The 25,173-nt window shown below is 44.1% G+C and overlaps 1 protein-coding gene across 1 annotated transcript in view; it reads left to right on the top strand.

The window, feature by feature from the left end:
* LOC122571081 (retinal homeobox protein Rx1-like) overlaps positions 1-5,879 on the top strand; it is a 45,326-nt gene extending 39,447 nt beyond the window's left edge. The window contains exons 3-5 of the mRNA XM_043734350.1: positions 2,463-2,560; positions 2,919-3,097; positions 3,423-5,879. Of these exons, the coding sequence (XP_043590285.1) occupies positions 2,463-2,560; positions 2,919-3,097; positions 3,423-3,586 (441 nt within the window). The 3' untranslated portion in view covers positions 3,587-5,879. The remainder of the gene's footprint in view (positions 1-2,462; positions 2,561-2,918; positions 3,098-3,422) is intronic.
* Positions 5,880-25,173: the final 19,294 nt, after the last annotated feature.

Genomic DNA, 25,173 nt, shown 5'->3' with positions numbered 1-25,173 from the left:
TCGCGCTGCATCGAGAAGGTGGTGGGTGGGTGGGTGGATGGATGGATGGATGGATGGATGGATGGCTCGGCTGACTGGCCGAGAAAGAAGAAAGCCGAAGGATGAGGAGCGAAACGTAGAAGGTGGGCGGAGAATGATGGGTCGGAGATGGAGAAGATGGAAGTACCTACTCTAATAAATTTACGACCTAAAATGGTTAAGCCGCGTTAGCCCTGTTCTTTATATTTCCGCGAGAGAGGAACGAGAGCGATAGAGAAACACAGTAAGAAAGGATAGACGAAGCATTCCGGCCACCAACGAGCAACTCACCTTCCTTCTGCAGAGAAGAGAAGAGAGAAGGAGGGTACGATTCTTATATACACGACGGGCGTCGTTGTTCGAGGGGGTGGAGACCGAGAGAAAGATGGATATATATATAGCGAAACAAAGAGAGAAAACAAGACGGTGGAAGGATGAAAGACGGGAAGAAGTGGATATATAAGAGATACGAAGGGAAATTCGCTTATTTTCCCATCATTTCGACGTGGCATCTTGTCCATGGCGTTTCCTCATCTACGGAGCCAGGAAAGAAAATTGCTTCTCGTCCTCGAGAGTGGAATATCGCCCTGATGAGCCCGGGAATGCCTCGATATCCGTTCCCCTCCGCCCCTTTAACATTGCTGTTTTACCAGAGTTATCCCGTTAACACGGATGCTCTCGTTCCTTCCGTATTTTTAGCCGTTTCTCTTTCGTCACGATCGTCTGCTACGACGACAACGACAACGACGACGACGACGACGACGACGATAATGACGACGGGACATTCAATTTATTCGTTATTTATTATTCGAACGCGACACTTCTCCTCGTTGCAACGAAACGGTATGTGGAAGGAGCGAGGTAGATTGAGAAAGAGAGAGAAAAGATAGTAGGCAGATGACGAGAGAATTCAGGGAGTTAAACGGGAAATTATGAAGTGGATTACACAATAAAACGAGATAGAGAGAAATGGTACGGTATCGTCTAGGTCGACGTAGAACGACGACGACGAGATAGGATATGGTTTGTGTGGAGACGCACGCGCGTTTCCTCGTGGCCCACCGGAGACGAGCAGGATATTCGTTGCGACGGAAGTCTTGCTGGGAAATCCGATTTCAGGAGCTGCAGATTCCCGCGCGAATCCGATTCGTTTATTCGTTGTATCCAAACGCGCCGATGGAAGCCGACGGTTGTGTAAACGATCGGAATTTCTCGAAAATGAAACTCGATAAATCTTGTATTTCGACGCTTATTGAGCCAATTATTTGTTCATACACAAGGAGCACGAGGCACGACTGGCAATGTACGCAAACGTGGTGACGATGCGATTTCACAGAGTAGAGGCAAAGAAAAAAAAAAAAAGGATGTCCATACCGATCGTTCACATCGACCTTTCCCTCTCTCCTCCTTTTGGTCTGCCTCTTGAAATTTACTTTCTCCCTCGCTCTCGTACATTCGTCACGGATCAAAACGGAATAGGGGGTATCGGCGTGTCTCTGCGGCGCTGAATAATTCATAAGGCGAGAAGCCAGCAGCCGATACTTATCGCGATAGACTTTAGCGGGCTGCCAACAGCAGCCATGTTACAATAAAGAAATCAACATGGCCGACCGTCCTTTACGTTCCCTCCTCGGGTGTCACGGGCGCCGCGTTTCTTCTCTCCTGCCCTTCTTTCGGTCCACCTTGGGATCGGTGAGAGCGCCGTCACGTCGCTCACTTTCGATTTCGCCCCGCACAGTTACCCTCGTTACTCTCTTGATGTCGAAGAAGGGTGGTCCCCGCGCGGATTCTTCTCACCCTACGAGCTCTCTTCTTACCTCCTTTTCTTGGCCCGTGCTGCCTCCAGGGGTGGACCGCCCCGCCCAGAGACATTTCTCCGCAACCCTCCTTTGCCATTTCTGAGCGAGCGAGACAGCCAACTCGAAGAAACGAATGCCGCGGATAGGGTGGATGAATGAGACTAAGAAAGACGGAAGATTAGGGTGAGAAGGTAAGAGCGAGAAAGGGAGTTGTGTAAGAATAGGAATCGGAGAAAGAGGATAAGAGAGCTTTGCTAGCCACTTTTCTCGCCTGCACGGTATCGTGGATCGCCAAAGGAACTCCATTTTCTGGCTACTCTTGCTCGCGGCTTGTCTTTTCCTTTCGAACCTCTTCGTAAAGCTCTTAACATTCGATTCTTGCAAGAAGAATTTTTCAAACTACTAACTTTGCGACGAACTTGCTGCTTTTCGTGTAGCCGCTCTCTGTTTCCGACGGCAGAATCGTACGATTCGAATGCATGACTTTCCGTTGAAAGTTACGTGAACGGCGAATGTAACCTCGCTTCGCTATATTGCCACGAAACCGAACGTTCTCGCGATCGACTTACCGTGAAACACGAAGTCGAAGCTGCATTTAGCGTGTAGCGCATATGTGATAAATGGTTGTGTGTTTTTATGTTTCAGGTGTGGTTTCAGAATAGGCGAGCAAAATGGCGTAGACAGGAGAAGATGGAAGCCGCGAGACTCGGCCTCAGCGAGTACCATCATCCAGCCAATATGAGGTAACGTTTCAACGATCGTATACGATTTATCATAGTATTAATTTAGATATTCCTGAGTAATATCATGTATATATAAAATAATAATTAATCGAAATATTCTTCGATTCTTTCTTTTCTTTTTTTTACAAAGTTTTTCAAAATAATACTTGTCTTTAAGATTTAAGATTTAAATCGAATGTATCGATTAAATTCTGATAGCGCTGTTGTTTACACTATACGGCAAAAATAATGAAACAGATAGGAAATATATTTTGCACGTATTTAACTTTCTGGAAGCATGACAAGCATATCTGGGTTAATGCGTATATGTAAATTCGCGAATAAACGTGTCGATTGAAATATATCGTTTTCGTTGCAGAAACGTAGCTGGCCCGGCTTTGGGTCTACCAGGAGATCCTTGGCTCACTCCTCCAGGCCTATTAAGCGCTCTTCCTGGCTTTCTGGCTGCACCTCACACAGGATATCCCAGTTATCTAACGTCTCCGAGACGACTGCCGTCGCCGCCAAACGTTGGAGCCGTTGGAAGCGCAGTGCCAGGTGAAATTATTATTCTAACTATATTTTCGGAAACTGCTATAGAAACTTACTTGGGAATCTGCTAAACGTTTAAAGTGCCGAATTTAAAGTCCCAAGTTCTATAACTTGAAACCGTTGATTATCGAATTATGTATTACCAAGATCTCAACCTCGACACTAAAATTTCAACTTCGACGCTAAAAATGATGCAAGAATTCGTGCATTCCATGCTTATCGTTGCATAAAGTTCTATGAATGCGCCTTCGTTTGAAGTATTTGTTATAATTTACGATGATACCAATCGAATGCCAGATATGAAAGAAAAATCCTTTTTCTCGGTTGACAGGTACCCTGAGCGGAGGAATGACGAGCATAGGAAGCGGAGGTCACGTTGCAGCAGCGCCACCGAGTCCTCCAGGGCACGATCCGCGCACAACGAGCATCCAGGCTTTAAGAATGCGAGCTAAGGAGCACGTCGAGAGCATTACCAAAGGATTGCAAATGGTCTGAAGTTTAACGTACGACCCAGGAAGGCAGTATGAATCCAAGTACAGGCTGGCTGTGGCCACGCTTCTAACACCGCGGGCGTGACGAGAAGCGAAACTACCGCTTTCTCTACGACTGGACCCTTTCAGAACGAAGACACTGTCCGGTAACAGGCAGACGGATCGACAAATACGTTCCTCTCGTCCCTCTTTCTACGGTCGGTGAACGACTTCATGAACTGGTCGTTTTTATTCCGACGTTGAAGCCGTTTTATCGGTTATCGAATACGCCGAAGAGTACAGGAGCGAATAATAACGTTCGCCGAGAGAAAGGGACGATCAACGCGTTCGAGTACTAATTTTCAGTGGTAATCGAGAACGAGAGGAGGGGAAGGCTAGTCTTTCTCTCGCTGGGCCAAGTTATTACCCTAGCTGATTGATAAATCAAATTTGTTATATCGTTCTTTGATACGGGACGATGGAGCCGTTCGTTCGAGTCCTCTCGGCGATGACAGATAAAAAGCAGGAAGAAGAGAAGTTTGACTATCGAAAAGTATCGAGCTCGAATGTCCCGTTCCATTGGGTGGTCGGTTTTTCGGTACCGTGTATGAACTAGTTGAGGATTATAGTGCAATAAACGAGAAAAAAAGTAAGAGGTTCAGAGACTTTTCGTAGTGCGTTGCGGATGGAGAATAGCTGTAAGATGCAAAGACGATTCGTTTCAGTTAGCTCGAGAGCCACGAAGGATCCCCTCCCTTAACTTCCTGAACGATACGAGCTCAGTAAGTAATATATTAAGTATAATTTTAAACGAGGTTAAAGATCGCGAGAAACGATGTTCGAATCGGACCGTGCGGACAAGTGTTTTGTTTTGCGCGCGTTCTGAGATGCGATTGACGATCTGGCACGTTCAAACGACAAATATGTATAGATTCGTGACGTAAAAGCCACGAGTTACGATAAGAACGTAGACGGCACTTTCGACTGGAAATTAAATGCTCCTCAAATTTGGAACACGATTCCGAAATTTACATTTATTACGCTCGTGTTCTAAATTTAATCGTTGACAGAAATTTCGGTCGGAAGATTACATCTGGTTTGCGAACCACTACGATAAATAACATCGAGCTTCGCAGTTTCAAAGTAACAATCACCGAAAGCTACGAATCAAAAGTCGAAAATCAACCCGGTGGAAACCAGTTAATTCAAAGAATGTCCAGTACTTAAAATCCTTTCAACTTCCATCTGAATCTCAATCATGGTGTCACGAAAGCCGAAAATGTTCCTTCGAATCAGGCGTTCGAAGTACGTTTCCCGGGATTACGGAATATTATTAGAACAAGACGAATCACGTGAGCGGAGTGGCAGTTGCTCGAGTTGATTCAGTGGGCGTTCAAATATGCAAAATGGCTATGTCGACGAAATGAATCGGTACAGACCGCGAAGGGTCAGTGGCCGGTGCCAGTCGAAGCGATCGTTTTCTGGTGTTCGCTGGTCTTGTATCGAAAATGCGATTAGCATAATTGTTTGATAATCATGTACCTCGGATAGAACGAGCGCGAAACCAGCGTTGACAAGACTAAAAGAAATATTTGCTATTTTATGAACGACACTTGCCGCTCATTCGAAACGTAGACGAGAGACCATGAGAAATCGAGCGAAGAATAACTAAGATAAATAGCTCGCGTGAACGATCGTTCGATTAATTGTCGAATGAACGTAAAGCGTCGAGCGTCTTGTTTTTAACGAGGCGAGATTCTTCCAAAATTTGTTAGCGAGTCGCTCGATCGAAACGGATCGGGTTATTGCGGCGAACCCTCACAGACTAGATCAATATTTCTTGTAGCATAGAGATTCGAAAAGATCCGGAGTGAGGAGACGCATTTTGACATAAACAATATTCTGCAGTATTAATACGTTAAGGCGAAGAATTGTGCATATAGTTACGTAATAAACGATTACGGTATGCAGATACGATCATGTTGGAGGGGGACTGGCCAGATCTACGTTGGAATCAAAGAGCTTGATCGGAAAAAGAAAGGTCAAAGTGGCTTTAGTACCAATCTTATGTTGATATATAGAAAATGAATTTGTGTAGATACAGAAATAGTTGTCTTTTAGATAGTACAACTTCCATAACTCGTCCCCTATTTCCTTTATTTCGTATTTCAATGAGATATATAAATATCGTTATATCCATCAAACTGGTTGATTCCAATACCGAGTGTTCGCGTGACGATGATTCCTCTGCCAGTCAGCTTCCATGAAGCGGCGTGAGAAAACTAAGTAGAGGGTGAAAGAGAGAACGTAGACAAGTTACCCACCCCCGAATGTCTATTTGTATATATACCTGCTCGTGATGAAATAAAATTTGATGTACATATTTAATCATACCATACGTTTGTTTGAACAGACGTTTCCTCCCCATTGGCTCCACGAGAGCGGAAAACCACGGAGCATCGAGGAAATTCGCTTGGGTCACGATGAAATTGCACGTTTTTGCGAGATCCCTTGATGAAATGTCCTTTTTCCCTTCTGTTCTGTCTGTATCGGCTCCTTTTTTTTCGAGCGCATCGATCGACCGGTTTCGTCCCGTTCTCCTTTTTCTGCGCCTCCTCTAAGGGACTCGTCCCTCTGATCGATCGTTTCGTTCGATGGACACGCGTTAATAACGCACAAAGAAAAAAGGCGGGACGATTTTCAGAGAGGAGGGGAAAGGGAGGAAAGAGGAGCCACGGATTTTTAATTGTTCCGCGCGCGGCCGCGCGTATTTGTTAAAGAATTAGCATTTCAAAGAACGATTTCAATTAAGGATTAATTAATTTCGCGGAGAATGCCGGGACAAGTTGGCGCCGCGCGCCTCGTTGTTCGTCTTACTTTCGACTTAATTGAAATCGAAGAACCGCCCTGCTGAATTCTAGCAGCTGAAACGTTTTGGTGAGAGGGTATGAAAACTAATCGAGGGAATTATTAAAAATCACTATACGAATGTTTCGATCGGTATAGTTGGCAATGGGTGTTGGCGGTTAAATGTTAAATGCACATAGAGAAATAACATTTCGTTTCGCTGATCAAAACGCTTTGGATTTGGAAATCCATCGATCAAGTAACAGCTTTTTATCCAACAGAAACCACACATTTATAGGGAAATCAAATTATCGAAAATTTAACAAAGAAAAAAATTCCAACATAAAACTCTGAAAGCAGCGGCAAATTGCTATTTGACGTCTCCAATTAATAAACCAACGAAACCAAGTCCACTCTGGCCACCTAAAAATCGAAAACGTGATCTCGACAGTATTCTCAAACCACCGGCGAGGTAGAATCATAATCGAAAAACGCGTCTACCACCCCGTAACTCATCTATCGTGCACAGGGGCTACAAAGGATCAACCCGCTTCTACAAAAGCAAAAAGAGCGAAAAATATAATAGAAAACAAAAAAGCGAAAGCGGAAAATCTGAAAAACTGCATAAATCAGCGGGAGGCGCGAGGTGGTGAGACGCGGCTCTGGCTGGTTACCTTTTTCGAGGGTGACTGGGGGAAAAAAAGCGAGGGCGGGCGCGGTGACGGGGCGTGAAAGGATTCGACGTTAACAGCACCAACAACGCCGGCTCGCTGAAACAATGGTGCTGAATGGTCCCTGAACGATTAGGTATTCCAATCGTCGCGTTAGGGGTCGCTGTGAAGTGCGGCAGCAGGGAGAGAGAGAGAGAGAGAGAGAGAGGGAGAGAGAGGGAGAGAGAGACAGACAGACAGACAAAGAGAGAGAAAGAGAGAGAGAGAGAGAGAGAGAGAGAAAGAGTGAAAGAGAGAGGGCGGCTGGAAAGGGGACGGCGGTAAGAGGGTGGCAGAACTCGCCCAATAAAATGGTAATTCCTGTTTGCAGAAGTTAACCATGCGAGCGAGCCTGGAGATTCGAGTCCATGCGTACTCCCTAACTCCAAAGACTAATAATACTCTCGGGGCCGAGAAGTGAGCTACCGACAGTGGTATAGTTGTACGGAAGAAAGCCCGTGAAATCGCGTACGTCCGCGTGATCTTGAATCTATTTTCGGGATCTATCGATGGAAATTTCAAAGTGTATGTGTATCACGCGGATGGAAAATTGGGGGATGTGACACGGTGGAGAAATTAAGGAATGAATTGAGAGAGAGAGAGAGAGAGAGAGAGAGAGAGAGAGAGAGGGCAAACAGAGACTCTAGATTGGAAAGACAAGATAGGGGAAAATAGTATTTTCAGTTCCTTCAGTTCCAGTTTTTCAGGCTGAGGCGATGGGCAAACAAATAACAATTACGATTGCAATACGTTATTTTCTGAACTGGCTCGATTACACTGAGCATTAAAATGACATAAAATGACATAAAATGTCGTAAATTCCTTTTGCAGAATTCGATCGTTCCTGCACAGTTATTTACAACTAAACGATATTAGTGAATAGTGTAAATGATGTAAATACTAACGACAAGATACAAGTTCTACAATTTTGTAAATAATTTTCTAAAATTTGATTTGTTTATTATGTAACTTGTTGTTTTCATATGATTAATCACTACTGATGTTTAAATTGTAGCTTGTGACTTGAGTATTTCGCTAATAACGTTGCTTCGATTATGCAAAGAGACGATAGGCTGAAAAATGTTTTGACGACGTGAATCATCAATAATTGTTTATGTAAGTAGAACAAGTTAAACATGTCAGCCACTTGCCATCGTAATAATGACACTGGAATTAGAGTCCCGTTTAGAACACAGGTCTTGCCCGAAGTTCATGAAGAATTATTTGTTTTTTGATTGCATCGTAACCAAGAAACCTGCGTGATAATTGATTTATCTTGGAGGTCATCGGTCGGTAATACCCATATATCGTGTTAAGAGACATGGTCGAGATTGGAGGCGGCAGTCTCTGCGGCAATCTTTTAAGGGCTGAAATTGGCACGGAAATCGTGGCTTTATTAAATTTGTTTAGGCACAGGTAAGGGGATGGGTTGGAGGGGTTAGGTGAGTCAGTTGAAAGAGCGAGCTGGCGAGGAGGACCTAGATTCTGGGCGAACCGTCCTCGTCTGTCTAATATTGCTCGATGCCTAGCCTGCCTAACCTTATTGCCTCGACAAAGTAAAGAACCGACAAGGGACTCGAATAAGACCAGTTTAGGGCCAAGCAGATCAATGAAACACCAAACCAACGGGGCGGAATGCTCAAACAGTTCCGAAGACAATTCGGTGGCTACGATGGAAATGGATACCAAGCCGTCGAGAACGTTCGGCTACCGTTTCACGTCGTCCTGAGTTTAGCTCGAAGCTTGCAGATCTGCTTTGCAGACGTTATTATACGACGTTGATCAATTTTCTAAAATGTTGTTTGTTACGATCCTTTGCTAAAACTAAGACCAAAACAAATTATATAATTCAGGTAGAGTTATTATCGAGATTATAATCGAAGCAGAATGATAATAATATATGTCTAATGTTTGATAATAAAGATAACAATATTGGGAAAAAGGTAGAGTCGGATCTTCGATCTTTAAAACGTGAGAAATGAATTCTAAAGTTCGGTATCTTCGATAAATATCCCGCCGCCCCCCTCCAAATGCCACCCGCGGCATTCGTCAGGCAGACGAGAAGAAAGAAGCGGAGCTAAGAAACACGGACGGAGAGGTGAGGAAGGTTCGAGCTCGTCGTTTCGGGGCCGCGACCATTTAGCGTTATTAATTAGAGCCAAAGTCATTCTAAGTTGGCAAGTACATAAGCCGAAATAATATTTGCACGGGCGTTCATTAGACGTGGCAGAGGACACGAGATGGCGCCGCAAACGGGTTGGATTCTCATTAAAATAACCTTGCCTTTCCTTTTCGCCGCCCTCCCCACCCCAGCTCGTCCTTCTGCGCGGCGGCAGCCTACCTCGCTCGTGGCACCGACCAAAAAGAGAGCGACAGAGACGCCAGAGAAACAAAAAGAAGAACAAAAGCGGAAAGAATAAAACGACAAAAGGAGGGGATGAACAAAGTGAACGAGCCAGCCACCCGACTACCCCTTCCTCATTTCTCTGCTGTCTTTCTCCGTGTCTCCGCTTTTCCTCCGTTTTCCCTTCTCGTCGTTATTTAGCGAAACGAAGACAGCGCAGGAAGGAGAAAGAACAGAGGTTGGAAGGGGTGAACGAGCGGCTGAAGTGGGGAGAATGAGTTACGGGGTAGTTTGGCTACCACTAGGTAACTTAAATGAAAGTCGCGGTTACCCCCTTAACGCGAAAATACGCTCAGGGAAAATTTCGTTTTTTCACCCTGATTAATGTAATACCCGACGTTGTTGCTGCCGCTGCTGGCCACGCTAATTGGTCATTCTCTCGCTCACCTTTGATTTTCCTGCTGCTTCTAGCTTCACCACCACCACCTGCGGCTGAACACAACCTAACATGTACATCGTCGTCGTGTCCGTTCGTTCCATGTTGCGCCTCCTATTCCCGCTCCGTCGCGAGACACTGAAAATAAATTTTCCTCGCATGGCGGATTAAAAAGGTAGTGGCGCGCGAATCTGCGTCTGAAGGAACCGTATTGCGGGCTGAGTTTTCGCGGAAATTTCCCATGCAGAACTGTGCGCGAGAAAGTTCAGACGAGTTTCGCAAACGGCGCGACGGAGAAGAGGCAGCTTTATCAGGTTTCGATTTAAACGAGGATGACTTTCAGCCACCGCGCCGTTTACGAACGTTACACGTGCCGTTTCCTATCGTCCTCCTTATCTTCCTTTTCTTCTAGTATCGATCGCGTTTTATTCTTTTGGAATTTGGAAAAAGCTCCTTTGCCAAATCAAAACAAGTACGAAGCAACAGCAAACGAAAGCGTAGGTTAATCGCGACGCTCGGAAGTTAAATTGAAAATTCCTACATTTTAGTATCGGAATGGATACGCGATTAGAGATAAATTGGTTATTCGCAAGTTAAACTGATCGACCGCATTTTCCGAAAACTTTTCGATCTTAATGTCAAAATACGCGATTACGGATAAAATTGTTCTGTAAACTCTGTGGAATCGATGTTCAAAGTCTCCGTAATAAAACTAATTGATCCGACATTTCGAAGCTATCCTAATTCGGCTACGAGAATACAAGGTTGCAAATATATATTTTTTTTTTTAGAAATCAAGCGACTAAATCTGCCCAAGTAGTTTAACTCGTAGTATCAAATTGACGAACCAATATTTAATCGGACGAAATAAAAAAGAAAAGCTATGTTGGAGCGGTGTGGATGAAACTGCTTGAGGAACGAGGATATCTTGTTTCTACGAAAATCGAAAACTTCCATCCGCTGGCGGATGAACGAAACGGGAATCGAGCGGTAATAAAATAAATAAATATCGACGCGAACGTTCTAATTTGCGCGAACGGATGTAATCCCGTGGATAAACGCGGCTCGTTCGCTGAGTATATCGCGACGAGGGAATAAAAACGGTGGATCCGTTTGTTCATGCTTCGTTGCAGCAAAAATTTTGCGCGTCGCTTTTTCTATACGGCGTTGTTGCATCGACAGGATCCAAACGAACGGAAAATATATTTTTCGTTGGCGCGCTACCATTATAAATATAATCCACTTGTCCGCCATTCGGCGGCAATCAAAATCCTACATTTCCAGCGAATTTATCATTATAATACTACCGAATGATAATCCGTTAAAAGGTTGTCGTTGCGCGCGGCTGTGAGCTCTCATCGACGTAATTTTTCCGCTGCACACCATCGTATAACGCACACGCGTCCACATGGTATCGTGGCCTGTTAGTCGACACCACCGCTGCTGGCTCTTCAATTTCGTTGCTCGTCGAACGTCATAAATTGCGACGTAGCATAATAAAAGGATAATAAAGCCCGCGGAGACAACGTCGCATCGGCGCTTTAATTAAACAATTTCGCCAGGTGGATGGCCGTTGGTAATTGGAAAAAAGTCCGCGGAACCGGGTATCGGTATCGAAGGGCGACTTCCGGCCACGGATCACGGCCATTGGGCAGGGGTTTGGTCGCGAGCACACCAGAGAGGTTGGGTGACGGAGAATGTGCACCAACGAAAGGGGCAGGGAGGAAGGGAATTGGTGGTGGTATAGCGGGTGGATAGAGGTGGGTGCGGTGGGTGGTGGGTGGGGTGTGGGGTCGGTGGAGAAGTTCCGAAATGAGTACCCGTGCAAATACGCCAGGATTGTTTCTGCCGCTAATTGCTCGGTTTTTTGCAGGGGCTCGGCCAACAATCGATTTGCATTTCAAAGGTAGTCCGGCATAAAAATAAAATGCGCTCCGTTAAAAGTTGACTGGCGGCGGCGAGCGGCGTTGTGTGCGTGCCCGATACGTGTATCTTCCACGATTCCACCGTATATTCACGCACACCGGCGGCCCAGGCCGCTTGCGAACGACAAATTGTATAAAACTCGTGCCGGATTAAAGCCGTCGATGGAACAACGTCGATTCGCGCTTTTTCCGCTTGCCTAGCGCCGATTCGGCCGAACCGCCTACGATTATATCCGCGATATATAATGTTTCTCCTCGAGTATCCACGCGTCCTCTCCACTCGGGATTCGTTTCCGGATAACGGAATGATAAATGGTCGACTGCCTCGAGATCGGTTGCTTCGTTAAAAGAGGCTGTTTTCGACAAATCTCCGCGAAATTGCGGTTTAATCGAAATTTGAATATATCGAACTGTGAGAAATAGTCGTGGAAAACAGTCGAATAAACTTTCTAAGTATCTAGAACGAGCGAATATCTAATTATTCTTCGATCGATGTATTTTTAAATGGTAAATGGCAAAAGGAATACGTATCGAGTTAAGCGATCAATTTTATAACGTGGAGATTCGAAGGGATAGACGAGAAGTACGATCAGGATGAGACTTGAAATGGCAATCCCCGCAGAACGAATATTTCGTTTCCTACGTCGCAGGGTGGCCGTTCAGTATTTGATTTTACGCAGTACGCGTCGGGTGGTTTCCACGAACGTTAATTATCACTGACCAGCTACAGTCCCATTACATTCCAATCGACCCCTTAATCAACGCATGATTGGTGTACTAATTGATTGCTACTCCGTAATTATAACGGTGCACTGACAGACACCGGTATCGAAACCTCCAAGCATCGAGAAGCGGATGCTTGCAACTGTTGTACAATGCAACTGTTCATTGGTACAAAGCGTACAGTTTTTGTGAAACGACTGCTATCTGTTTCGTCGAAGCTGCAAATAAAAAATGCGATCTTTTTGCGGGAACTAAATTACAGGTAAATAGGTTAAAAAAATAAGTTGAAGATAAATCATTTTAAGCAGACTGACTGCTGTCCTTTAATTCGGATTATATAGAGATGTGTATATGGTGCAGAGGAAAACGTAGAAGGAAAAAGGTAAAGATGACAGACATCGAGGGAATAACTGGAGCTTCATCCCCTTCTTTTTCAAAGACCAAGAGCCAGGTGCTGACGCGTAGCAGCAGAAACTCGAACGAACTGTTTCGTTTGTCGAAAGATCGATAGAACGTCGGCAAAATTTTACCTCTGTCGGTAGCATTGTACTAGCATTGGATAATACAGAATGTGCTGTTTATCGGTGAAAGTTTTATCGATAAAAGAGTCGTCGATAAAAAATAAACTACTACTACTACTACTACTACTACGTAGCTACTTTTGAATTTGCGAATAAAACAGGTCCAAAATATTGTTCGATCTTTATCAACTAGAAAGTTGATATCGCAGAATTTCGGCGAAAATTCAACATAAAACGGAAATAACTATGGATAAACCGATTAAATTACGAATAAGATAAACGAACCTTCTCCGTAAACGAGTTATAAGGACATTAAAGCGCATTAGTCGCGAAAATTCCGCGTTGCCGCATATTCATTATTACATCAAACGTCCATGCCTCCAATTATTTGAAATTATCCGTATAGAAATTAATCCTATTGACACGCGGGTAGTTCCGATCCCACTCGTTAAAACGGTTCTAATGAAACGCCTCCCATTCTCCCTCTCCACATCCACCATAATCGCGCTGTTTACAATTAGTAACATTAATTCGCCATGATTTCCAGTCCCGTATACGTGAGAGAGGCTCGGGAATTTGTATAGAATTTCATTAAGCCAACGGTTAGCCACTCATCGAACCGTAGAACGTAACCGGTGGTCGGATTTGTACCAATTATTAGAAAATGTATATACAAGCGGCTTTGCGCGATCCACGTTCCGTTTGGCAAATATTTGATGGCTCTCCATTGGACACCTCCAACAGTCCGAATACCTTGCATAGGTAGGTATTTGCTGATATTTCTATCTCGAATAAATTTAATCAGACTCTACATGCCACGTGCTACTTAAAAAAATTCCTGCGATTTCACGTTTTTCCCCGTCGTTTATTCATTATTTATCTACCAAGGGACTGGTCTGATTGCTACATCGAAAAGCAAGATTAACGATGTCATGTTTTTCATAAATAAAAGCTTTTGATGGGAAACAGAATGACGGTAAACGAAAAGAGATTGTATCTTCCATGTTTCGTCATATTCATCTTCCCCTTCGTACCAGCTACGATTGCGTGAAACCAACATGAATCAATTCAATAGCTACCGCAATTCCGTAAACCCATGACTGGGGCTCATCGATATCTTTGCCTCTTACCAGACCAAACGAAATCTCCTTGGACGACGAACGATCGACGTAAAGGCACGTTCGTCACCGGTGGACCGTTGCACGTAACAGAGACACGAAGCGAGCAGAGCCTGCAATTCGAAGTTTTTAATAGAGATTTGCACCGCCCGGCCGGTCCAAAGAGGTCGGTATAATCCAATAGGGCCCCATTGTCTGCCCGTTCTCCGGACATAACCAACCCTCCTTGCCTCCTTGCCTCCTTGCCTCTCCTTCCTTTTCTATCTATCTTGCTCTCATCCCGCTCGGTTCTCCGCTCTACACCACCATATCCATAAAACACGAGCACAAAGACGTGTTCCCATGTATATGGATGCGACACTGCACTGGGAAGCAATGCATATTCAAAATCCAGCCGCGGGCGGCTTGCCAGGGCAACGGAGTCTCTTGTTTTGCTACAGGCACGGAGCACGAGTCCGCAAATTCGGTTACTTCATTTTGAGCCCTGACCACCCGACCACCACCCCTTTTGGCCCACCGCCCAACTCCCACCTGGCCACCCCACCTCCTTTTACCAGCGCCTCCTCCACCGCTGCCGCCGCCACCACCACCTCCTCCTGCTACATCTACTCCTCCACCTCCTTCATCCCCCCTGTTCGCGTAGAACGCTACGCGTTTTAACCCCTCGGCGTATGTCCGGGGTTATGAATTTTAATAGCTTTACGCCGCGCCATGTGGGGGTGGTAGGAGAGACCATGGGGGTGGCTGGAGGGTGCAGGCTCGTGGGCGCGAGCGAGTAGTAGAGTAGATGGGTGATAGAAGAGGAGAAGAAGGGAGGCGGTGGGTGCTGCAAAAATGGCGGCGAGTTTTTCGCCCGTCAAATTGTCGATAGATTAGATTAGAGAAAAAAATGCGCGCGTGTTGCGCGCCTCTGTGTGTGCTCTCTGTGCGTCCGCCCGATGACAGAGACGAAAGGATCGCGAACCGGCACTGGGGGAAGAAGGAGAACGCGAGTAACGCGCTGACGTCGTCGTTCATAGGCGGTTCTGACCTGTACGCAACACGTTTTTCCGACCGGTTCCGTGCTTTTCTCTATATTCTCTGCACTCTGATTTTTTTTGAGGGGGTGCGAGGGATGGAGGTGGGAACGCCGAGCGATTTTTGTTTCGGCTGTCTCGTCGGTGCCCGACGCATGGTAAAATCATGGAATCGCGCGCACAGATAGGAATCGTTTCATCCTTCTTCCCGAAACACCGCATTTTATTCACGAATCGCCTTATGTTTCGTACATTATCGTTATCATTTAGCAACGAATCGACAATCTTTTTCTAATCTAATCGCGTACGCGAGTAATCAAATAATCAAGTTAGATTTTTACGCCAATACTTCTACAAGTTCTTAACCTCCGTACAGTTCGTCGTTACGTAACGTAATTACAGGATCAAGGTGGTCGACGGGTATCTCGAAGATCGGCTTACGCTCGATCCATGTGCGCATTATAACGGTCGCGTGCTGGCTGGTACGGGCGGTGGTTTAAATCGTCACGGAACGATTCGAAAATTCCGAGTGCCACCCAGGGGAACGGTTTGACAATAGTAGCAGCGGCCTCATCAAGTAAAATCATCGTCACCAAAACTCGCAGATGGCTAAACGTAACGCGTTCCAACCCTCCTTCCCTCGTTTGGTATGGGGGCACCGCCGCCACCTCCAACCCCCACGCCATTTTCAGCCCGCGTCACATCCTTCCCTCCTCCAATTCAGCCGCGTAATCTACTTTTCGTTTTGACCGTGAATGTCGTTAGCACGTTATGAAACTCATTAATCTCGCAAATACTAGCCCAACAATTTCGTGCCGCGTAAACGCACCATTGAATTGCTTCCCGGCCGCTCTCTAATGGCGAAAATACCGCGGCGCCTCTTTTCTTTCCCGTCGATTTCTCGTCGCTCCTCGATACTCCATGCTAAACCTGTATTCGTCGTTCAGCCACGCGTGAAATTTCGTAGATGTGCGGAGCAGACCTGGATCGAAGTTTCCTTTTTCCCCTGTTTCCATAATTAACAATTAGCTGCGGAACTATCACAGCGATTAAAACGACCAATACGTAATTTTTCATTTGCATACTATAATTCCTTCACCAAACGTTTCTGTGAATATTATTCTTCTCGGACAAACTTATTTATTAATATCAATGAATGAGTTTCTCCAACAGGTCCAAAATCTTGAATTACCAATCGTAAGAACCGAATTAACCCTTAGAGTGCTATGAATGCATATATGCGTCTGGCGAAAACCATCGATCTGGACTAAGGACGCATATATGCGTTTGTCAATTTTTCCGAGCACCTGCGCAGAAGTAATACTATTACGTTCGAGTGAGATAAATATAAATGCATTTCAATGTTAATGCCGCGTTCGAAGAAACTGTCTTTTCTTTTTTTTTTTTTTTTATTTAATACTTTGCATTCACAATTTGTCCAATTTGGACATTTGGTAGAATAATCGTGCCGGCACAACACAATTATCAAGAAGAAAATGTGTTGTTTGCGTGAAAAATAAGAGAAGGAACGACAGAAAATGCGATGTCGGATTACGTATCGATGATTGTTTCGAAATTTTTCATGCACGACTGAATTATCAACTCGTGTTATATATTTACTAAATTTAGTTTTCTAGTTTATTGTTTTCTAGTTTACTACCCAAATTCTAGTTTACTGTAAATTTCAATGTTTATAATGAATTCTTGAATCATTTAATCTCGCGCAAAAGAATCACTATAACTTATTACGATTTGCGCTTTGAACAGTCAATGAACAGAGTTCGGTATAACGAAAAAGTATTCAGTCCACAGCGATCGTCAGCGCTGGCAGCGTGCCGTCCGTACGGATGGCATAGGCTCCGAGTATTCAGCACTCTAAGGGTTAATAAGAAGCGATCATAATACAAGTACAATCGATCATCTAGTAGACTGTGTAATTATGCATGTCGATTAATTACTATTATCTTTGGTACAAGTTTTACCCTATTCTAACGATAAATAGAATTTCTCGATTTATTGGAAAACATTTACCCGAATTACCTTAGGGAAACGTCTCTAGCTTAAATTAGCTGCTCTTCGTCCATTCCCGAATGACGAACCATGGTCGTTTACAAATCCATCGAACAATCCAAAGGTTGTTTGTGTCGCGACGGTTCTCGAAACGGTTCTGTTGGAGGATGGAAGTCAACGCGGAACGATAATGGCTTGGATCGCTGAAGCGGGATCCGCGTTTAAGGAGGAATTACCGTGAGAAAGAGTCCGCAGTGGCGTCCGCTTCAGAGGTTTCTGCAAGGATATCCCCTCGACGCGGAGAGACGCCCGCGCACAGCCAGGTACCGGTAATGAACTCTTCAGGATCTCGAGGGATTTTTCGTAAGTACCTGTGACCCGCAACCTCTTTTTTTCCCTGACACCTTGAATGGTGTTAGTTCTAACGCCTGCGGATCAGCCCGGACAGGCCACTAAGACTGTTGTGGAGGGCCATTCGCCGCTCCCTGGATCCCTGAGTTTCGCAAATTCGGTTCATTTGCCGCATTGTACGCGGCTTAAAAGAGAAACGAGACCCTCTCGAAATAGACGGAGAGAGCGAACCAACGAGAGTAAGCAAGTCAGGCGGTGGGGGTTTGAGGTACGGCAGGAGATCGAGAGAGTGGAACCGGTGGAGATAGACGCGGAGAAATCGCGGCAAAGAACGTTGAAGTTTACCGACGAGTATCTCGAAACCAGCCAGGGGTGGACCAGCCACCACTTGACACGCACCTTCTTCGTCGTGATGCGTTTGTGTGTCTGCACCGCGCCGCGCGAAACCCAGTCGTTTGTCGATTTCGAAATCGGTTGCCTTCGTGAGAAGTGGTACACACCAAGAAGTTTTGTCGTAAAGGGGGAGACATTCGACGAATCGTGATATTTCATTCGTTCTGTTCCGAGGTATCACGTTTGATATATTTTCCGATCTTCGTCTCTGAAATTTTTGCTACGGCTTCGATCAAGTTCCATCAAAAAGAGCAGTTGTTTTTCTTCTAGATTGTACTGATTCGCACATAATGAAATTTATATCCTTGATATAATATATACTACATAGATACATAAGTATGATTTGCGATATTAACGCTAGAATTATCAGTGTGGAGAAAACTGACCAATTCGCATCAAATTGATAAACTTACTTTCCTTTTCAGATAGCGGTAATCGAGGAAGAGAAGCAGAGACTAGAGTGAGTTATCGATCAGACGATATGAATTTGGAAACGAGTTATTTGCGGGTGACACGATTATGGTTATGCCGCGAAACTGATGTTCGGTAAATTATGGATAATACGATTAAACTGGCCACGAGATTAGAACTTGGTATATTGTTCTCTTCGTACGATATACGACACAGCGATTAGTTTGCCGATGCTTAGCCAGTTCTGACTGTTTCATGTGAAATAACTACTTCGTGTTTATAAACGTTTCGTAAAATGTCCTTTCAACTTCTTTGAGAATTAGCCGACTTTTCTTCGACTACTTCGAGAAAATAAAATGCGTGCGCGAACATCGTTTTAATAGATGCTCCGTTGTATCTCGATCGTAAATGCAAGCCATTAGTTATCACGAGCATGAAATGGTAATAACGATGATCAAACAATTTCGTACGTGTCGACGAAAAAAAAAAAAAAAAAAAAGAAAATGGAAAAATATATATTTTTTAGACGAAGCGTCGTACCCGAGTAATTACGATCCTTATCAAGTAGGTGCGCGCGCGCGCGCGCGCACACAGGGGTCAGTGAAACGGAAAAACATCGCGTGTGATTTATAATGTATCGAATCGTAAAACGCATGATGAGCGACTTCTTCGTTGTGTACGGGTGCGTGAACGAACGATATATTAATCATCCACGCGTTTCAACGAAAAGTTGATGGAATCATGGAATATTAATTGTGATGCAAATTCGATGACGCACGTGCAATCGAAAACGCGATACCTGTCCGCCGATTGTAATCTCGCATCGGTCCCAAAAATATTTGAATAAATCGATCATCCCTCGTCTGTATGACAGCGATTAACCCGCCTCCATTAACGCCTTAGAATTCTTTTTTAAAGAAGATTACATCGATGATTGCCGACAATCGTTCCAATATATTGAAAACATCAGGTTTCTGTTTTCAGATATCCTCGTGTTTGATTCTCGTTTTGAAATTTTTTGAAGAAACGTTTCGGACATTTTAATTAAACTCCACCGTGATTCATACGTATATCTAAATCATCTGTCAAATGAGTAACAGTTTATTAACAAGAACGCAGAAATTTACGAATCATCGCAAGACATCCTTTTATTCGAGTTTTATTTCTCTGTGAATGTTCATAAAGGTACAAATTTGTATCGAAACGTTCTTAGAGCAATTATCATGCAACGAAAACGGAATGAAAAGCTGCTAAAAATAATAATCGAAGAACGCGAAATAAAACGTTAACCAAAATGATCGTGGCAATTAACCCAGGGAATAATTTAATACGTTCAATTTCCATCAATCGATCGATCCAGATGAAGCGGTAAAGAAGCGACACCGTTCGAAGTCCGATCTAGGATCAAAAATTACTAGCTAAAAAATCCTCTAACGCCGGAGAAAAAAGGAGAGAGGACCTTGCCGAGCAGTTATTAGTTTTGCCAGCCGGGCAGCTTAAGTTTTAAGCCGGAAATCAATGCACCCGGTCGGACGGCTTTGTAAGCTTCCTCGTATGACGGTTTTAACGAGTGCGAGTTACGTAAAAGTGACGCCGCGCCCTGATCAACCAAAAAATCCTCAAACATCTTTCATCCTTCCTGACGGGAATCCTTTCTCTACGAAACGTTCTCGATTTCGTCTCTTGCCTCGTTGGTTCGACTCGGTTTTTGCTCGATTTTCACTTTTCAATTAAACGGCGCCTCAATGAGGCGAACGTCTCTTTGTGAAAGAGTTAGGTACTATTTTGGTTTTTTAACGACAGCAAAGCTAGATTTCCGTCGTCTACCTTTTTACTGTCAATAATTTACGTATAGTAACGTTGAAAATAATTTTAAAAGGGAATAAATAGCGGTTTGATTTCGTCTAATCTTTTACGAATGTTGCAAATTCTTCAAAAGAAAAAAAAAGAAAAAAAAAAAGGAGAAAGAAAACAAGTCTCACGAATGCAGCAAAATGTTCCACGAAGTACCTCCTAATTTAGAGATAATAAGGAAATTCGTCCTTTGCTTTAAATTATTAAAATAAATATTAAATTATTTAAATTATTACGTTAAATCAGAAACAACGGCGTGTATCGACGAATCTTTGTGCTAATTAGAGCTAAAAGGCAAATCCAATTGATATGAAAAGTACCAATTGATATGAGGGACCGTTGCAAGTGCTTACTTCTACCGAGTCTCCGATTAATCGTCATTGATTCGAAATTGGTAGCAACTTCTTTTAGTTGAATGAATTTTTAATTACGACACTTATTTCGAGATAAAGGAATTCTAAGCTGACTATTTTTATAATAGGTATTGCGGGTCAGTAGTGATGCTAAACTTTCGATAAGGCCATTCCAAGTTGATTTTGTTTAAATTTTACGAAACGCTAGTGATTCCACATTTTTAATTCAAACTACTGGAGAAAAGTTGAGAAGCGAGAAAAAAGTTTCTATAAATTCTTCATTTAGAGATAATGAAGGAATCCATTGTACGCTGGCCCGAAGCAGACACGAACAAGGGCGTATATCGACGCGCGTCCGAGTTAATCAGCGCTAACCAAAGAAGTCCTTAAATACTTCTCTAGCCGGCTCCATCTTAGCCGGGGGGAAGGTCTTGCTCGCTTTTCAATTAAGCGATGCGCCGTGTTTAATTTTCACGGAAAGATCCATCCAACCACGGTTGAATGGGATGCACCTTCCAAGTATCGATCAAGCCGAATCCACTCTTGCCTTTCGTCTCACACAATTCGAACTTATAATACCGTAACTTGGTATAATTTAATTAAGATACCAGGGTCCCGCGGGCCACGTCAAATCGACGTACAGCCTCCGGAAATGGTGACAGATATATTAGCTACGATTCAATAGAGGAGGCCGCGTTACACATTATTCGACCGGTAGATCTCTACGACAAACACAACATCAATTTTTCCCATGCAGCCCTCCCTCCACACGGCAGGGGTTCTCAGAGGCTACCACGAGGGTAGTTCTCACTGAGCCGCCCCTTCCTAACCAGCCCGTCTCTTGATGTCAACCCTGTATTTGCGAGAATCTTCCCTCTGGACAAACGTGACGCACAGGAGGAATCATTGATTCCGACCGGGTATGTTTATCGAATTTCGGCTGTGACTGCTCTCTACTCTCGCGGAAGATGATGATCTTTGGCATCTGCTAATTGAGAATATTATCTTTTGGTAAAGTCCCTGATGAGGTAATTGCGAGATATTGAGATATCAGGTAAGTGCGTGTCTTCTTGAAATAGGTCGAATTAGCGAGAAAGTAATTTCGATGTGGCTTTAAGTAGCTTACGTATCGTACATTATCACGGTGATATCTTTGATTTATACTACATCTAGTTCTTCTTCGAGAATTTAGCAGACAATGTAGATTATGTCACTATTGGAAACAAATATGTAAGAACCTCATGAAATTCATTCTCGTTTTACATATTTCACAGATATAACATCAGATTATTTTTCCCGAGGGGTTTCAAAATTGTCGTGAGAGAATACAATTACAGAAAATAGTGCACAATAGTTAGTTAAACAAGGCGTTAACATTGGAATAATTTGTCTTTTTGAAACAACGGATATTTTTCCTAATACGAAAACGACGGACCATATGATTAAAATAATGCCTCGTTTTCCACTTGCGGTAAGGAAAGCTTTCCCTAGAAAGCTTGTTGCAGATACGTTAAACGTTAAGACAGAATACACCAGCGCCTGCGATGACTGCAGTTATCCGATACAAATTTCACGTTGCTTGTAATTACTCGTGCTTACACTATTATTATTGAAGCTCATTAGCCGACATTAAAAGCGAAGTCTTTTCGGCAAAGTGGAATGAACCGAGCGATACCGTGTATCACCGAGTCCGGTCATCCAGCGGAGAGTTTATGGAAGAAGAACCCGGATTTATTCGTGGATACACGGATGTTCCGTGCGCGTGTAGACGAACGACGCAAAGTGTATGTAGTGGTACGTACGTAAGTGAAAACAGGACGAAAATGGGAAGCGCTGAACTGGTATAAACAAGGGTCGCATGCAATATTAGGGGCATTAAGTCGCCATAAAGAGCGCATTAGGGGTGCGCTCGTGCCCTCGAGGGGTAGTTTAGCGTTTAATTGTCCCACCCCGTGTATCAAAGGTTTCGATTTCTGCTTGACTACGCGCGTTATAAATCCACGTACGTTCGCCGTTTCGCACGTTTATACATGATCCGTGCTTGGTTATTGTTACGCGTAAGACATCGCCATTAATCTTCCATTATCGATAAAAGAAAACAAGTAAAAAATAATAAATTTTGTCGCGTCACTACTCTCCTCGATTCCTCCTATGTGGTCCGTCAAAATTTCATCGAATTTCCTTTATGAATCATTCGACCGAGGAAATTCCAACTGTCCCTCCTCTCGCCAAGAATCCTAAGAAACGCGTGCTCGTTTAAAGAAATTATCCCAACTCTTTGATATTCCTCTGTCTTCTTCTTTCATCTTCATAGTCGCTTGAAAAACTGATTTTCGAAGCGTAGTATCAAAACCTCGGTAAGGGGCAACGTGCGGTTATTCGCGACGATTCGCTTGGTTTGCGATGATGACGACGCGGCAGGCGGCGCGGCGGCGTACCCATCGACAAACCATATTCGCTCGCGTTCGCATACATACACACGCTACGGATATCAACGTACACACACGTATACATAGATAGCCGCGTAGACATTATATGTGAGGGGGTACCCGAAACGTATAAGAGGAACAGGCGAATACCCAAGTTGCTATTGAACCGATTTTGAGCAAATATCACTTGAAGCAGGTCGGGGAGATTCGCGATGCCGTAGTGACGGGGGTAGTTGGAGGTTGCTGAAAGAGCAAGGGAGGAAGTAGGAGGCTGAAAAGGGACTTGGAGGGGGTGGTAAAGGGACCAAGAGGTAAGGGTGCGATGCCAGGGGGAGGGGGAGGGTGGGTTGATGGGGAGCGGCGAGGAGGCGGGTGAAACGGAGGCAGAGACAGGAGCAGAGAGCTCACAAGCCCTTCGGCAAATTTCATAACCGAACTTGTCGTATTTGCCCAGATTATTTCAATATATTCGACTCAAGCCGGGAATCTGTTTGCGAGCGAGTGTATGCGTGAATGGAACTTGCCGCGGTCGCCGCGTCCGCCTATGTGCGGTTCCTGTCTATCTTCGCGCTATCCTGTGTTCTTCGTCGATGAAACTACCTACGCGGTGGCGCACTTCCTCGTCCAACGGGAGTCGCGCGTGTCGTCGAATGCAGCTTTTTAAGGAAATTCCATGGACGCCTCGACAAACGTTTCCCCCGTTGATAGGGAATCCATCCTTAGTCTTGGCAGATTCCGTTGGTAAAAAGTGTTTGATTCGGGACACGGATTCACGCAAGGGTAGGTAGGTATGCCCACTCTGCTCTGTAAGTAGCGATAGGAAGACGAATCGCGAGAAATTGCCACCGCGAGGATCACGGAACCGAGTTATTACATTTGGCGATCGCTGCCTCGTGCTTTCTATCGGCCGTACGGAAAGTTTAATAACACGGTTCTTTGGAAGGTTTGCCGGTATTTCGAGAGGAGATTTTCGAAGCAGAGGATTGGTTTCTGATGATGTTTTGGTAGATCGACGTTGGTAGTGGTTTCCGAGATTTACTTGAAGCATAAACTCTGATTACGTGAATGTTATTGCAGTTTATGTCGGAGGCTCGTCGAGTGTAGGAATTTCCGTCGTATTATACGTTAATGCTTAATTGTAATTCGTTTAATTTACAGGAATTTATTTCATACCACCTATCGATCGTGCATAATATAATTCATCCAATTTACGTGGAATTTAACCCAAGTAGGCATTGATTATGCACGATATCGAGTAGCTGATGAATATTAATGCTAATAAATGTAAATAGGAAATCGGTTAGACGCGATCAAATTTATCCAAAACGGATTTATGCTTGCGAAGAAGAATTTCAACCTAACCTATGATATTTAGCTGAAAAGGATATCGAGGAAAGAAAATATTAAACGCGCGGTGGCCGATCAATTTTGTTATTATTAGCGACTGGTTAGCCGGGATAGTTGGCAGATTGGTTGGTCGTTGATCCGTCAAATTGGCAGGAAATGGAGCGGCGGCTAATGTGAACGCGTGACGCATTCATGAAGTTGCGCTAATTAAATAAAAGGACAGGCAGATCGCGGAGGATGAGAATGTTGCCGGTCGTGCATAACGCGAGCACGTGTCGACACGTGTGCACGCCTTTCCCCCAAAGGCCAATCCAACGTTTCCTATAATGTATTATTAGTCCGTGGAATGCGATATATATTAGTTTGGGAACCGTGGACAGATTCAGGAATCAATTAAATAACAATAGCCGCTCGTTAATCCCGCGTCGAGACCGCAGACGCGACCGTCTGTCCGGAACGATCCCGCGATCATTAATTACTCCTACTTTACTCCGTGGTTTACGCTCTTGGCGTTCTCCGTTTCATCGCGGTCACTGCTTGTTACTATTCAGATTTTGTATGTTTCCGATAGAATATCGTTAATGCCTGGCGAAATTTAATAAACCTGGAAATAGGAGAAAATTTGCCGAAGGATTAATTGTAACAAACCGTTAATCGATATTTCTCTGATATTGATAATTTTCTTCAAATTTCTATTATCACGATGTGTTGTTACACATTTCGATCCTCTAACTCAGATACAAGTTCCTGGATTTGTAATATTTCCTTTCTATTTGCAAGTTAAATAGCGTAAATCTTAATCATTGCTTAAATTCTCTCTAAAC

Source organism: Bombus pyrosoma, linkage group LG1 (genome assembly GCF_014825855.1).
Source record: "Bombus pyrosoma isolate SC7728 linkage group LG1, ASM1482585v1, whole genome shotgun sequence".
Taxonomy (NCBI): domain Eukaryota; kingdom Metazoa; phylum Arthropoda; class Insecta; order Hymenoptera; family Apidae; genus Bombus; species Bombus pyrosoma.
Note: the sequence above shows the minus strand (reverse complement) of the source record. Positions and strands in the feature narration are given on the sequence as shown.